The 16,021-nt window shown below is 41.0% G+C and overlaps 1 protein-coding gene across 23 annotated transcripts in view; it reads left to right on the plus strand.

Moving 5' to 3' along the window:
• LOC101174329 (suppressor of tumorigenicity 7 protein homolog) overlaps positions 1-16,021 on the plus strand; it is a 45,615-nt gene that overhangs the window by 20,839 nt on the left and 8,755 nt on the right. For all 23 annotated transcript variants that reach the window (XM_023955473.2, XM_078948252.1, XM_078948259.1 and 20 more), the window contains 5 exons: positions 9,432-9,514; positions 12,749-12,908; positions 14,296-14,350; positions 15,073-15,188; positions 15,262-15,337. In XM_023955473.2, the coding sequence (XP_023811241.1) occupies positions 9,432-9,514; positions 12,749-12,908; positions 14,296-14,350; positions 15,073-15,188; positions 15,262-15,337 (490 nt within the window). The remainder of the gene's footprint in view (positions 1-9,431; positions 9,515-12,748; positions 12,909-14,295; positions 14,351-15,072; positions 15,189-15,261; positions 15,338-16,021) is intronic.

Genomic DNA, 16,021 nt, shown 5'->3' on the forward strand with positions numbered 1-16,021 from the left:
ATGGGTTAATAATCTTCATACGCCGTCATTAAAATCTCAGACTCAGTCTCACTGAAGTATAGCGCTCTCTAATGTTCTCCACGCGTTTCCATGGTGACTCCGGAAATCTGCGATCCATTGAGAATGCCTTTATGTACCTGCCGTGCACGTGCATTAACCCAGGGTTAACAAGTCTAGGGTAATTACGCCAACTCATATCCAGTCTTTTGGAACCGACATACCCAGAGTAAGCAAGTTCAGGTGGATTTCAGCCAGAGTTCAGGGTTAAAGTCAGGCTAGTTTAAACATGCTTTCTGGAATGAACCCCTGGTCTGGAGCAGAAGTTAAGTTTCTGCAAAATACTTGGACCAACAAGATCCATTATCTTCTGAACAAAATGCTCAAAAATGTGCAGAAAAACTCCAAATTCTGCAACTTCATGTGTTCTCCAGGATTTATTTATATGACATTCCTGTGACACAACAGTGCATCTTGGTGATGTAGGCCAGTTGTTTCTAAGTTTTTGCTAATTGTATTCAGCTATGAATGTAAAACTAAGTTATTGTTTGAGTCTGTTTAGTCACTGCCTTGGTTAGAAAAAAGGACTTGTGGTAGATAAGTAGAGCTGTTTGTAGTAATGACCTGAGTTAGGATAAAATCCACTTGTTTTTTTAGCAGGTTGTGTGTGAGGTAGGTGGTACTTGGAAAAAGGCAACAGAAATGTTTAATTTATGTAAGGTTTAGGCAGAGGGCTGCAACCTTTACCACTTAGGGTGTATTCAGACTGGGGAAAACCGTTTGTTCTGGTTAATTTGGTCCAGTTTGTGTCCTGAACCTTGTGTTAGGTTTGTATTCAGACTGCCATTAAGCTGCCTTTCCTGATTTAAACCAAAGCTAGTGAACAAAACTACGTAAATAAAAATCTCTCCCCTCATTGGTCAGGAATTCTGAGGGCAGTGCAAAGCAACTAGAGGCAGAAATTATAATTATTAGAAGTCCTGCGCTTTTAGTTCATTCAAACTTTACAGGCAGGATGACAGCTAAGAATTTACACCGAGAAGTGTTTATGATGTGTAGATTGTCAGGAAAGCAGTGAGAAGCAATTTGTATCACGTTGAAAATAGTTTTAATGAGACTGAATTGATCCAATCACATTTCAATGTGTTATGGCATTATTTTAAAAGAATTCTGTTAAGGAACTACAAGGTTGCTTTTAGGATGACGTCACAGCAGCACGCCGTGTAGAGAGAGACAGAAAAAGCACGTGAGAAGCCTTTTCAGCTGTCCTAATATAAACGTTCTAGAGATTATGTATTACTTTCAGAGTAGTGAGTGGCAGTTATTGACATGTTTTCATCCATCTCTGAATACTCCGTACCCCAAGATTACTTTGCTTTTGAAAAACTTTCCTGACAATTTTTCTTGAAACGTTTTACTTTCTGATGATTCCGTTTTTATAGTGTAGCAGACCAAATGTGTCCCGTCTGAACACACCCTTATGGAGTCATTCAGTCATTTTTACTGAGCACAACCTGAAGGAAGCCACAAAGTCTAATCTATCCTTTAGAAAAACAAGACACTTCTTTGTATTTAGTTATTGTAGCTATTATAACTTTCAATTTACTAAAGAAAACACATACACAAATAGAGAAAATAGTAGGGCTACACGATATGAGGAAAACTCGCGATTTGCAAAATTATTGATCAATATTGCGATGACGATATAACTTGCGATAAATGAACAAATAGCAATACAACCAAAAACATTATTTCCATTTAAATGCAACGGTTTCATTTAAATAAAAGTCAACATAACTTAACTTATACTCCAAATTTCCCTGGTCTGCATAGGAGGCCAACATCTAACAAAAAAGGGGTCCATCTAATTTGTCAACAATGTGAAAGGGTCAATCTGATTGGTCAAAAGCATAAATGGATTTATTTAAGATCGCTTTAGCACATTTAAGGTTACCATTTATTGCAAATTTCTCCGTCTTTTGCCATATGCATATTGCACAGCTTGATATCGCCATAACGGTAAATTTGTTGTGCAGGTCTAGAAAATAGCCTTGTTTTCTAAATATGAAATGGTTTATAACTTTCGTTCATATGACTTCCTTTCAAAATAAGACACCCTGTACCTTGTAGGATCATCTTAATGGAGCAAGTGTAATGTCAGCAGTGATTAAATAAACAACTCAATTTAGTTTATTTTTGTTTGTGTACCTCACCCATAAATTCATAAATCTAACAAACAAAAATGTAACTGTTTCAAAAATAGACCTTATAATCCGGCGAACCTTATGTATGAATTCTGGATGTCCTCTCTCACTTCAAACCATTTTTCTGCTGTACACAACAGTCAAAAAATCTGTCAAAAGGTCTTTCAATGACTGTGGCCAATTATGAAGCAGCAGTGCTTGATGGATTGTTGGAGCATTATGGGTACTGTAGTCGGGATCCTGCCAGGTGAATACGTATGAAGAAAGAATGACTTGAGTGTTTTGTTTTGCGTGATGCACCGTACAGTCTGAAAAAAAGGTTACTTTTTCAAACATTTTCTTTTTCTTTAACCAGAGAGCCACATGGAGCCTCAGGTTGAAAACCCTTGGTTTGAGCTAGTCTCTGTAGGATTTAGAAGTTATGGATTTGCCACCAAACCTTTTTACAACCGCTGTTGCGTTTTGACTTCCACAGCAGCTGAAGCATTGTTTCAAACATTGTTGACCTAAAGGTTTCACCTCTGCGGTTCATAATAGTTTTTCACGTCTACATTTAAAAAGTCTCTTTGTTATGCTCAGCACTGGAGCTCATGTGAGCTTTCTACAGTATCAGCACCGGACAAAGCAGCTCCTTAAGGCTGCTTTACACACACTCATCCTGGATATTGAAGTCAACAGTTGTAATTGAATTGGTCCGTTTGAGGAAATTGTTTGATTTGTCATCATGAAAGCTGCAGTTAACCTCGTCAGCCTTTTCATTTGTGGGCCTTTCTGTGCCATCACACTCGTTTGTCACGACGGAGCAAACAAAATGCATCTAATGCTGCTGTTCCCATCCCTGCAGTAAATCTATGAAAAATTCAGATCAGGATTTTATCACCTGAAAACATTTTTGCTGCACTTTTTATTGACAGTCATTCCATCTATTTTACTTAAATGTTATGTTAGATTTGTAGCTTTTTTTGTATGTGATTTTTTATTTACTTATTGTTTGTTTTTGATGAAGCCAGATTTTTGGGCCCAGATTTGCTGTGGGGACCCCTGAAAGGCGAACAGCATTTGTGTGTGTAGAAGTAGAAGGAGCTTGATCTCAGCTTCTGGAGTTTAGCGGATTGTCTGTTTGAGTTTTTGTTGTTGTTGTTTTTTTTTGTTCAAACTGAAAAAAGCTGTTGAGGCTTGACTGGAATTTGTGATGAAATGAATCAAACGTAATGTGGCTTTCTTTGATCAGAACCGGTTCTAAATGCTGCTGCTCAGCAGTTAAACAGAGTAGTGTAGAGTAATTTCATGAAAATGAGAGCTGTCAGCTGTTCAGAAGTCTTTCACAGCTCTATTGTGATCTATGAAAGACTTGGTGTCATAGAATTCGGCGGGGTAGGATTGATTTGAGACGTATTTTGCACAAATGCAATGGAAACCCTTTTTTAGACTTAAATGAGTCACATGACCAACAACCGCATGGCAAAGCGCTTCCTGGTAGGAACTGGCTGCCTTGGGCTCTGCACAGCGGGCGCCACAAGAGGCCACAGCATCACACGGCTCATCAGAAGTTGAGCGTGTCATGTGGAATTGTTGGATCCACAGCTCCCCTTAAAATCACCAACCACCATTTCCCCAAAACCCCCACGTGTGAGGGGCTCACCACTCCATGGCCTGGAGTGTCTCCTCTGATAGATGATGATGAGCTAGCGGCGTGGCAGAAATTTGAATGTATCTGCTGTCACTCAAAGGATTGTTCACATCCGTCGCCATGTTTCTGAATGACTCATCGTGTGAGTTGGTTTGTGTTTATACGCATTTATGAATAATGGAAACTGTGTAATTGCAAGATTGTGTTTTTTCAACATTTCTAGAATTTTGATCAAGTTTTGTACTCATGTGTGGTGGAAAAGCAGCTAGCGGTCCCTGAACTCACCTCAGCTTTCACTGCTGTAGCTAAGTCTTTCTAAAAAGGAATTTCATTATTTATTTAAACTAAAACTGTTGGACTGGAATGTTTTATACTAAACCAAAATTATTTGTTGCTTTAATCTGTATAACCTTTGACTAAGATAAGTGATAAGATAAGATAGGACTTTATTGATCCCCGGGGGGAAATTAGGTTGTCACAGCAGCCAAAAACAAGAAGGAAAAAAAATAGCAGTTGGAAAGTACGAAAAACAAAGTAGCAATGAGTAAGAATAAAAATAATACAAGGTGGAGGTAAAAGTACAGTATAAATAACGGATTAAATAAGGCAATAAATAGCAGCAGCGGTTTCATCAGTCCTAGACCGTGTTATTGTATAGTCTGATTGCTGTTGGGATGAAGGACCTCCGGTAACGCTCTTTTTTGCACTGTGGGTGCAGCAGTCTCTGGCTGAATGAGCTCCTCATAGTCCCCACCGTCGCATACAGGGGGTGGGAGGGGTTCTTCCGGATGCTGGACAGCTTGGTCAGCATCCTCCTCTCACCTACAGACTCTACTGAGTCCAGGGGACAGCCCAGGACAGAGCTAGCTCTCTTGACCAGCTTGTCCAGTTTCTTCTTGTCCCTTTCACTAATGCCTCCACACCAGCAGACCACAGAATAGAAAGTTGCTGATGCAACGACAGTCTCATAGAAGGTCCTGAGTAGTGGCCTGCACACACCAAAGGACCTCAGTCTCCTCAGGAGGTGGAGGCGACTTTGGCCCTTCTTGTGCAGGACCTTTGTGTTGTCTGACCAGTCCAGTTTATTGTTGATGTGAACACCAAGATATTTGTACACATCCACCCTCTTGATGTCCAGTCCCTGAATGACTACGGGGGCAGGCTGAGAAGCCTTTTTCCGGAAGTCGACCACCATCTCTTTCGTTTTGGTGGCATTGATGTGAAGGTGATTGAGTTCACACGAGTCCACAAAGTCCTTGATCACCTTCTTGTATTCCAGATCGTTTCCCTCTGACACGCGTCCAACAATGGCTGTGTCATTGGAGAACTTCTGGATATGGCAGCTGTTTGAGTCATGGTGGAAGTCAGATGTGTAGAGGGTGAAGAGAAAAGGAGAGAGCACTGTCCCTTATGGTGCCCCCGTGCTGCAGACCACCTGGGCAGACACACAGTCCTGGAGCCTCACGTACTGTGGTCTGTTGGTGAGGTAGTCAACAATCCACGAGGTCAGCTGGTTGTCAACCCCCGCACCTTCCAGCTTTCCCCTCAGCAGTGATGGTTGAATGGTATTGAAGGCGCTGGAGAAGTCGAAGAACATGATTCTGAAAGGTTCCAGGTTCCTCGAGGTGTAGCAGAGTTCTGTGCATCAAGTAGATGACAGCGTCATCCGCTCCGATGCCAGGTTGACATGCAAACAGCAGGGGGTCAAGCACTGGCCTCACTAGGGGCTGGAGGTGATTCAGGATCAGTCTCTCTAGGGTCTAGAGCAGGGGTCGGGAACCTATGGCTCTCGAGCCATATATGGCTCTTTTGATGGTCACATGTGGCTCGCAGACAAATCTTTAATTATAGTTTTTTTTATTTTATTAGTCCAGTCCTTCTCGGGCGCGATGCGATGCCAGAGGCGCGCAGTAGTAGCGGTGCTTAGATAGAGAAATCTGCGCCAGCGCTATCAGTTACTATTATCTATTATTTCACAGAGTTTGTACCAGCTGGAAACCTGTGAATTGACGTGCCTAAAACTGCGCGCTCCCGTCTCTGAGAAAGAGCGCGCAGATGCGGGGACGGGATGTGTGAGGGAGAAAGCAGAGGGTGGGGCTGAGGTGTTGTGGGGACAGGCAGCAGGTGAATCGCGCAGGGATTGTAAAAACGTAAAACCCGCTTCCCGTCACTCACTGCAGCGTGTGAGTGTGTGTTTGGCTCCCCGTCTGCATGTGAGCAGTCTTTGTCACATCTACAGAACATTCAGACCTAAGATCACGTTTAAAGTCTCAACGCCTGAACGAAGCAGAAACTCACCATGGATCAACCAACCAGACTAGACCATCAGCAAAACTACCACGAGAAATACTCATCATTTATTAGCAACAGAATAACAATGTTATTAAAAATAATCCACAGACTTATTGTACTTTAAAAATGTTGAAATTAAATCAAATGCACACATTCATTTGTATATTTAGTTTTAAACAAATTGTCGCGGACTGAGTTGGATGGCTGTTGGGCCGCGTTAAAAGTTCTGGAGTTCATTGAACGCATCTGATTGGCTCTCAGTTCTGTCGCTCAGCCTGTTGTTAGGTAGTTTGGACCAATGGGGTTCAGCTATGGGCCGAATAAGGGAAATGGGAGGGCTGGAGCGGGAGCAGGGGAATATAAAGTTGGGAGAAGCGCTCTCTCTCGTCTCGGCGGGAGAGATTCAGGAGTTGCTGAATTAATTGTACGGCGTTTGTTGCGGTCTGCAGTAATCGGAATAAAGAACTTTAAAAGAGGTTAAGTCTCCGTGCCTCAGTGTGGGGAAGGGACACTGCATTATTGTATGGCTCTTTCGAAATTACATTTCAAAATATGTGGCATTTATGGCTCTCTTGGCCAAAAAGGTTCCCGACCCCTGGTCTAGAGGGACTAGGGGCTGCACGGTGGCGCAGTGGTTTGCGCTCTTGCCTCACAGCAAGAAGGCCCCTGGTTCAGGTCATTGCTGGGGGACCTGAACCAGATGGGGGACCTTTCTGTGTGGAGTTAGCATGTTCTCTCCATGTATGCCCGGGTTTTCTATGGGGACTCCGGCTTCCTCCCACCGTCCATAAACATGCTTCATAGCTTAATTGGTCAATTGTCAATTGGTGTGAGTGTGAGTGTGCTTGGGTGTGTGAAACCTTGCGACAGACTGGCGACCTATCCAGGTTGTCCCCTGCCTTCACCCATAAGTGGCCGGGATAGGCTCCAGCAGCCCCGTGACCCCAAAAGGGACAAACAGAAGAAGATGAATGAACCTTTGACTATCATTCAATTTTTGTATGTGTGTAGGTTTTAAAAACCAACAGTGGTGACTACTGAAGCCTTCAGTCAGCCCATAGTAGTGTTCTCTCATCCTTAACGGCTAACAGCAGCTTTCAGGCCGGTTTTACTACGAGCCTTTCTGAAAGAGCCTTTCTGTTGCAACAAGAGCCTCCACTTCACTGGGTTGAATTGATGCCCAGCTGCACTTAGTTAATGTGCGAGTCAGAGTGAGTGAAGGAGGCAGGGGCTCATCTGATTGGTGTCTTTTGTTCCCCCACATTCAGCATGTTGATGGTCAGAATAAGACACAGGTCATTCACAAAGCTGTTGTGACTGGGGACTCTTTGCTTTTACTGCATTCCCTCCATGTCTGAAATCAAGCTTGATGTGGTGATTCTGTCGACTATTTCTCTTATTGCATCAGAGATTCTTTGCTTCACCTTTTCTAAGATTTCCTTAGAGCAGGCCTATCCAGTCTTTGAGGCCCGCCTAACATTGATGGAGCACACCTAGTTTGGGTAATCCGCAGAGATATCTGTAAAACAAGGATTTAGACGCCGCTTTCCTACAGGATGGGCTACTGGTTTATGTTGTTATGGGTCTTAATGCACTATATAGCGCATTCGCCATTTTGAAGGAGTGCCCAAATCTACAATTCCAAAATCCACCTCCCTGGAAAATTCCCAGAAGTCTCGCCAAAAATCTAGTGTGCTCAATAGATTTGCAAATATAGACCACAATGCATTGCATTTGAACAATTTGTTATTTGAAAAAAGTATTTAAATTAATTCCTACATTTAAATTACCCCAGTTGTTCATCATCATACCACAGTGGATTCATAGTCTTTATAAAATGTTCATATTTATCAGGTTTTCATTTGGCCAAATGGTTAATGTTAAATTTGGCGTTCAAAAAACCACTCCCACATGTAAGGAGCTCGCTGCTCCATGGCCTGAACAAGACGCAGACGTCTCCTTTGATAGATGATGATGAGCCCTCGTGGCGTGGCAGAAATGTGAATGTATCTGCTGTAAATCAAGGACTTGCTCACAACCGTCGCCATGTTTCTGAATGACTTACCGCATGAGTTGGTTTGTGTTTACTCACATAATTATGATTTAATGGCCACGGTGTACTTGAGAAATTGCGTCTTTTTGCCATATCTAGAATTTTGAGAACGTTCTGTGAATATGTCTACTGGAAACACAGCTTAGGATTTTGCTTTACTTGAATACAAATAAAGAATGATAAGTTGGAGCTAGTCAGGATGCTGTTTACAGACCCAGAGAAGCAATATGAATGAATAGTTTCACCATTACAGTTTGGCGTTTCGGTTTATACTTCATTGTCTATGTGGGACATACATTACATTTCACTTGTGTTAGTAGTGTTGATCAGCCCTATATGAAGCTTACAACAAACCAACTAAATCTGTAGTCACAACGGGTGGATGTGGGCTGTCTGCTGGGGAAAAATGGTCATGAACACTTATGCAACATGCAAAGGCAGTTAGGGTGAAATAGGTGACACAGTTATGTTGTACCCATGTTTCATTTTTTTAACCCCCCCTCCCAAACACTGGGCAAGGAGCGTTTGGTGCTGTTTACATCATAAATGTGTGCTCCTTGAGTGTATTTTGTGTGGACATCCTATGCATGTAGCATTTGTACATGGTCAGTAAGGAGCCAGTACGCCCACCGTAAAACCACCACTGTTATAGCTTTCATTATTCTTTGAAATACTTCACGATGGCCCCTTACACACATATCAATGGTACATTCTATGACCCTCTATGTACCCCGCAGAACCCCCACAGGTCAATCCCCTGTGGCAGTGCATGAGACCAAGGCTAGAAATGATGGAGAAGAACTCCAGTGATCTAAACTGGAATCTCCACCACAATCAGCCGGAATAAAAGTTGACTCACCTGCTCAAAAAGCAGCAAACCAGGACTGATATTTACACTTTATTGCAAATTCTTTAGAATAATAATACTGTTGTTGGTGTCATGTGGTCGGACTTTGTGGCACAATTTGTCTGCTAATTCACTTCCAGGCCTAAAAATGACACCTCTAGTGCGAACGAATGAAGTTAATTACGACTGTGTCCTGATGTTAGCTTAACATTCAGAGATCAGAAATGTGGATCACAAAGGATGCTGGGAAAACCTCTCATCTGCTTCACATATGGTGCTCTGGTGTAACAAATGTCTTCACTGTTTTTGTGATGTTTACACAAACTGGTTGTGAACCAACCACCTGATAAATGAATTTTATATGAAAAAATTCTGAGATTTCCTTGTTTTTTTTTTTGGTTTCTGCAGTAAGCATGTTTCTCAACACCTTGACGCCCAAGTTCTACGTGGCTCTAACAGGCACCTCGTCCCTCATATCAGGACTAATATTGGTGAGATTTCTTGTTTTATTCCTACCATGATCCATTGTGTTGCTTTCTGTTTAATTATGGGTGATATAGATCAGTGTTTTTCAACCGGTGAGTCGTGGCAGACTAGTGTGCCGTGGGAGATGGTCAGGTGTACAGTGGGAAATGACCCATTCACTGATCTAAAAACATTTTCCATCTCCAGGATATCAGCTCTGTGTTCATCAAAACACTGAGTAGTTAGGAATATGAAAGATCATAAAATATTTTTTTCTTTGTGTTTATTTGATTCTATCAAAGACATTTTGATAAGAATGACGGTACCGCGATTTAGGCAAGGCAAGGCAAGTTTATTTGTATAGCACAATTCGTACACAAAGTAATTCAAGGTGCTTCACAAAACAGAAAAATGCATTAAAATCACAATACATCATAGAAATAATCAACGTAAAATTTACTTTAAAAGAAAAGAAAAAAAAAAAATATTGAAAATTGATTTAAAAATAAAGGAAGGAAAGGAAAGAAAAGTGCAGATAGGACCTTTCAGTCATATACACAGCTAAACAGAAATATTTTAAGTCTAGATTTGAACATGAACACAGAAGAGGCCTGTCTTACGACTTCAGGGAGGCTGTTCCAGATTTTAGCTGCAGAATATTGAAACGCTGATTCCCCTTGTTTAGTTCTGACTCTGGGAATCAACAGGAGGCCGGTCCCTGAGGTCCTCAGAGTACGAGATGGTTCATATGGCACTAACATGTCAGAGATGTACTTTGGTGCCATGGAGAGACTTGTACACAAGCAGAGCTGCTTTGAAGTCTATTCTTTGAGGTACAGGGAGCCAGATTTAGCTGCAGCTTCAGCTGTTTTCTGAAAAGTCCCGCCCCTTTAACTGTCTCCACCAATCATTCTTGAAGGCTTAATCACACGTCATCAGTCTGACCAATCAGAAGTGGTTAAAGTCTTCACTTCCTTTTTCTGATTTAGCTCCTAAAGTCTCTCAGTTCCAACAAAAATACCAGCTAAAGCTCGTCTTTAGCGGTGGAGCTTTCCACAGAATCCGGTGTCAGACCGTGGAACAAGTGAACAAAACAATGAAGCTCAGAGAAGAGAGTCTGTCTGCCAACGGCTGCAGTTTTAGCACTGGATCTCCCATTTAGCATTGTGTTAAAGTGACAACGTTTCAGCGTACAATGAGTCTTCGTTGTTAAACGTCTTTCAACCACAATGAAAACCCATTAAACAGTTTTTCAATCTTCTTGATGAAGTCAGAGGTCAACAGTTTAGTTCTCCTTCAAGGTTTGTGTTCATTAACAGCCAAACATCCCAGAGTTTGGTCCAAGTCATCTTTCTAACTGAAACACTTTACTAATAACGTCTGGATTATATTATATGTTAAACATCATTTAAGAAACAGGATTAAGTTGCCAACAGACACATTTAAACTAAATTGAAACAACGTAATTATCTAAAAAGAAATAAAACATTTTTGTTAAAGTTTTCAAAGACATCTTTGATTAAGACAAAAGAAAAACTAATAAAACTTCAATATGTTCACTTTTTGTGTAGCTAGAGAAAACATCTATATAATGTTGTGTAAAATTTATCAAACATATTGTGATTATATAATTTTTCAAAAATTACAGTTGCCTTTGCACCAACATAAAAAATATATTAAAATAAATAAATCACCATTCAGAAAGAATATATATATTTTTTTGTGAGGTTACAAAAAATTGCATTTTAATAAACTGAAGGGAAAAAACAACTACCAGGGTAAAATGTCAAATAATTTAGTAGTAAATTATTACTGAAAACTGACTTAACTTTTATTACATCTTTTAAAAAAAACAGCTGCAACTTCCAGCTTTTTGTGCCACAATTATCACAAAAATGCACATGAGATTGTAGAGGTGAATCAATAAAGACAAGGATAAAGTGTACCTTGGCTCAAAAAAGGTTGAAAAACACTGAAATAGATGATTTCTGATTCCATTCAGATAATGACAGTGGAGTGGAGGCTTCCCCTCCACTCCAGGTCCTCTATAGCAGAAGAATCTGGTGCATCAGAGTTTGGCCCGTCATCTGAAATAGCCACTTTCTTAATTAACTCAATTTCTCTCCTGCAGTCTTTACGCTGCGTAGGCAGCTTGGAAGTTGTGTTTAGCTGAGCTCACATTGTCAGTAAAGTGGAAACCATGTGGTTTTAAGATGTTTTCTATAGTAACCAGGGTCACAAACGTTTGTAGTTTTTTGTTTCTATTCATGGCAAAGTGGAATGATATCAGATATTTTCCCACTGATGGGTTATGATCTATATAATCTTCTTCCCCAGCCTAAGGGGTCTGCACTCTGACCTGTCACCCAGATCACCAGTAGCTTTAGTAGTTTTTAGTTTTTAGCAGCGGCTTTCTTCTGCCACAGTGCGGGGCAGCTGCTGTTTCTGAATGATGCCATGAACCCACACATAGGCGTGCACTGCTCATCGATGCTTTTCTACAATTCTGTAAAATCAATAAACCTGATCTCTCATCATCTGCATCCTCCATGATGAGGTTGGGAAAAGCTTTTAACGGAAGCTCCTCCCACACGTATCGGGAACTTCAGGTTAACACCCTATTGGATAGACCTCAAGCAGCAACTTTGACGCTTGTTAAATCAAAGACGGTGGAGGTGAATTTGACGCTGGCACAAGTGCCAACTGTTTGAAAATTGATCATGGCGGAGAAAATAACTGGTTAGTGCTTTGAATTCTATGACACCCAGTCTTTCATATATCAGAATAGAGTTGTAAAAGAAAAATTTGATTTGCACCACTTTGACATTTAGCATCATGCCTCTTCCTACTGGCGTACAGGCACTAGTATCAGGTAGTGACAGTCCAGTGTGAACATAGCATCATACAATCAATGGTTTGAGAGGAAGTTCTGCATCCAAACCCCCATCTCATTATCTCCCTTTTAGGGTTCTAGATAGTCAATGTTCCTTCTTCTAAGCTTCATTCACACAGATCGTCTTGTGTTGCGACAAAAAAGAGTAGGTTGTGTGACATGTTTGATGAAAATGAAGCATTTTCTCTGTCAAACAGTTTCTGTTTCTCATTTGTCTTCGAGTGAAAGATGCTGGAAGAGCAGCTCATTCATGAAATCATGTTCCTTTTTCCTGACTGGACCTGCATGGACTCTGTGTCACCCTTTTTTCTAAAACTGATCTTAACCTTCCAGTGATTGATGGCGTTGTCTCCTGTGTCCTGCTCAGATCTTTGAGTGGTGGTATTTCAGGAAGTATGGGACCTCGTTCATAGAGCAGGTTTCTGTGAGCCACCTGCGCCCCCTGCTGGGGGGAGTGGACAGCAGCTCCCCCACCAACCCCAACACAAGCAACGGCGAGGCCGACTCCAACCGGCAAAGTGTGTCCGGTAAGAGCCAAAGCCTTTCCTCCAGATTCAATGTGGCTCCACGAGACTCAAACTGTGGCGGTTCATCCCAATGACACCCATCCATCGTCTGCTCTGTGCAGCTTCACGCATAGAACCTCTCCAGAGGGCCACGGGTTCTGTTGAAGCCCTGTAACCCAATTCTGTGTTTTTCACCAAATATTTGGATGAGTTACTGTCCAGATCTACTACCCGCTAGCCAGGGTAATGATGAGGACAGACACTAAAACAAGGATTTACACAGCTTATCAAGCACAGATTATGGATACTAAGAACTACAACCCTTAAGACCCTAAAAGTTCTCTAGACTCTCCAGTAATCAAGAACAGACAGAAGCTGAAAAAGTTCATGCTGTCTGATACTGAGTGACTTTGGTGAACAGAATCTGAACTTTCAGGAATAACAGAAGTCCATTTATTTTCTTCAAAAGGGATGAAGTAACGTATAATGATATCTATATATGTGGGACATTTTACTTCGGCAACAGTGGAAACTGTTGCATACAGTTGAATTATGAATGTTATGTCCTGTGAGACTCATTCATTTGTGTTTTTACTTCAATCGCATTCAGCAAATCCTCACTTTGAATTGAATTGGTTTAATTTATCCATTTCATGTTGATAAAATGAAAAGTAAACAAATATAAATACAGAAGTGACTGATAGTATTCAAAATTCAAAATAGGGTTTTGGATGAAGTTCAACCACTAATCAAATCCAAGCCCTTTTATATTTTAATGTAAACTTACATTTCTATAAACAGCATTTTTACAGAGTAAAAACAAAATACTGAAAACAATCAATTCTAATAAGAAATGTTTAGAATGAGAACATGTCAGTATGTCCCTTTTACATATTTAATATATGACCATTCAAAGTTTCTTTCAATTTTTTATAGATTGACTATTTTTACTGTCTTCCCTGCAGTTATTAAATTATCATATCTGAGGAGATACTGTGAGGTTTAGCATTTGTTCTCACAGCTGCTTTCATAAACATATTTGACTCTCAGACTAGATTGATTATCTCTTAAATGGAAGTTTTTGGATGCTCTCTGCTAATTGTTTTTTTCATTTGGAACATAATTTGAATTATTGCTCTCCCAAATTTTATAATTCGTCATTAACACTTCATCAAATTCATGAATCTAACTTGTTTTTTTCCCACTTTGTTGTACGTTTTTCACACATAAAACAGCTTTTCTGTCCGTTTTTTCTGTAAGAATTCCAATTGTATTAAAGAAGGATTCCTCTCTGTTCAGTGTGAGTCTGTGTCTTTGTGAAATGATTTCTCAGAACCAAACCAGCTCAGTGTTGACTTTGTCCTCCTCTTTACTCATCAGTGCTGTGCTTTCTGTGTCTCTGCTGCAGAATGTAAAGTTTGGAGAAATCCACTGAACCTTTTCCGTGGAGCAGAATACAATCGGTGAGTAACCACAGCAGGGACACCGGAACGGCTTGGTCTGCTTCTTCTCCTTTCAGTCAGTATTTTCCCATGCTGGGTCATCCTTCCTTATTATCTAAAGTAAATGGACGACAGCCTCAGCTTCACGTTTCTGTGAGGTCCATCCATTGACTGTACTGGACTGAGCAAGGGGGATGTCACCCACAGAAAATGGTTTACTCCAACCAAATGAAGTCAGTTCATGAGAATCCGCCATGTTGGATCCAGACATTGTCCGTAAGCAGTGATTGGTCCAAATCGGTCTGAGGGAAAGTTTTATTGCAACCACTCTCACCAATCAGGAGTCAGCTTGTTGGAAGTCCACACCCCTACCACTGGAAGTCTGTCAATCAAACGTTTGGAACTTTGAACATGAGACCATGTACTTTTATTGAGGCATCTGATTGGTCAGTTTATAACTTGAATAACTTGCAATAAAGAAAATAAAATCATGAAAAAATGAGGATTATCAAAAAGATGTAAAAAAAAAGAAAAGAGCCAGAATAATTATTCTGACCTATAGAATGACTGAGTGACAGCTTTTTATTTTATGTAGAAGTCTATGGCTCTTGGCTTTTTGGGACGAGCAGGTACTTCCTGTTTGGACCACCTGGGGAGGGGTCACTCAGTCCAGTTCTCCTATTCAGTCAACGGTTCCTGGTTCCTGGACGTGATGCTTTCTTCTGCGGCTCATTTCCATCCAGGTATACATGGGTGACTGGAAGGGAGCCGCTAACGTACTACGACATGAACTTATCAGCACAAGACCACCAGACCTTCTTCACATGCGACTCGGACCACTTGCGGCCGGCAGACGCCAGTAAGGAGCTGTTTGTAACCCGTGACATCCTGGAGTTTGTGGCTGCTGTTGAAGCTGCATTGTGTTGTTGCAGTCATGCAGAAGGCCTGGAGGGAAAGGAACCCGCAGGCTCGCATCTCTGCAGCGCACGAAGCTCTGGAGCTGGAAGAGTGAGTCTGATTTCCTTCACTTCTCGTTACTCCACTCCATAAATGTGTGGTTTTTTTTACATTTTCTTGTAGCATTTTTCTGATGAAGGAGGACATATATAAATAAAATTAAGATTACAGTTGCATTTCTGATTATTCTGTATTTAAATCAGTGTGAATCAGGAGCAGATGAAAAAATGCTGCTTGAAAAAGAGCAAATTTGTTACGCTGAGAGTGAAAGGGGAAGGGCGGGCTTGCTCCACACTAACTGTCCACCCACAGCACAGAGGTGAATTTCTAATAAACTACTGCCGCTCTGCAGAAACTATGTCCTAGAAAACAACACAATGAGTTTTGCATAATCATAAATAAAAGACCATTAGAAACACTTTGAAAGTAGATCAAGAGATGATCAGAGTAGGACTTTAATGCTGTCATGAAGACAGAAGTTCAGCAAAGCTCAAAACAGCATCAAAGGATGGTTTCAGGAGACAGTCCTATTTATTGATGTGCAGATATCTGCTTCCTCAGGAGGAAACCTTAACAGACAGACATGGTTCCATTCAGTCAGTGAAGCGTCTCGTGGTTCTAAGTTTCTGTCTCTTCTCCTGCCAGCAGGCGACAGAAGGCCGAACACTGCAAAACAACACCATCTCAATTCTAGAAAAACAGTATTTGTTTTAGTAGAAATCGACTAGAAATAAG

The sequence above is a fragment of the Oryzias latipes genome, chromosome 6 (genome assembly GCF_053564925.1).
Source record: "Oryzias latipes strain Hd-rR chromosome 6, Olatipes_Hd-rR_3.1".
Classification (NCBI taxonomy): Eukaryota; Metazoa; Chordata; class Actinopteri; order Beloniformes; family Adrianichthyidae; genus Oryzias; species Oryzias latipes.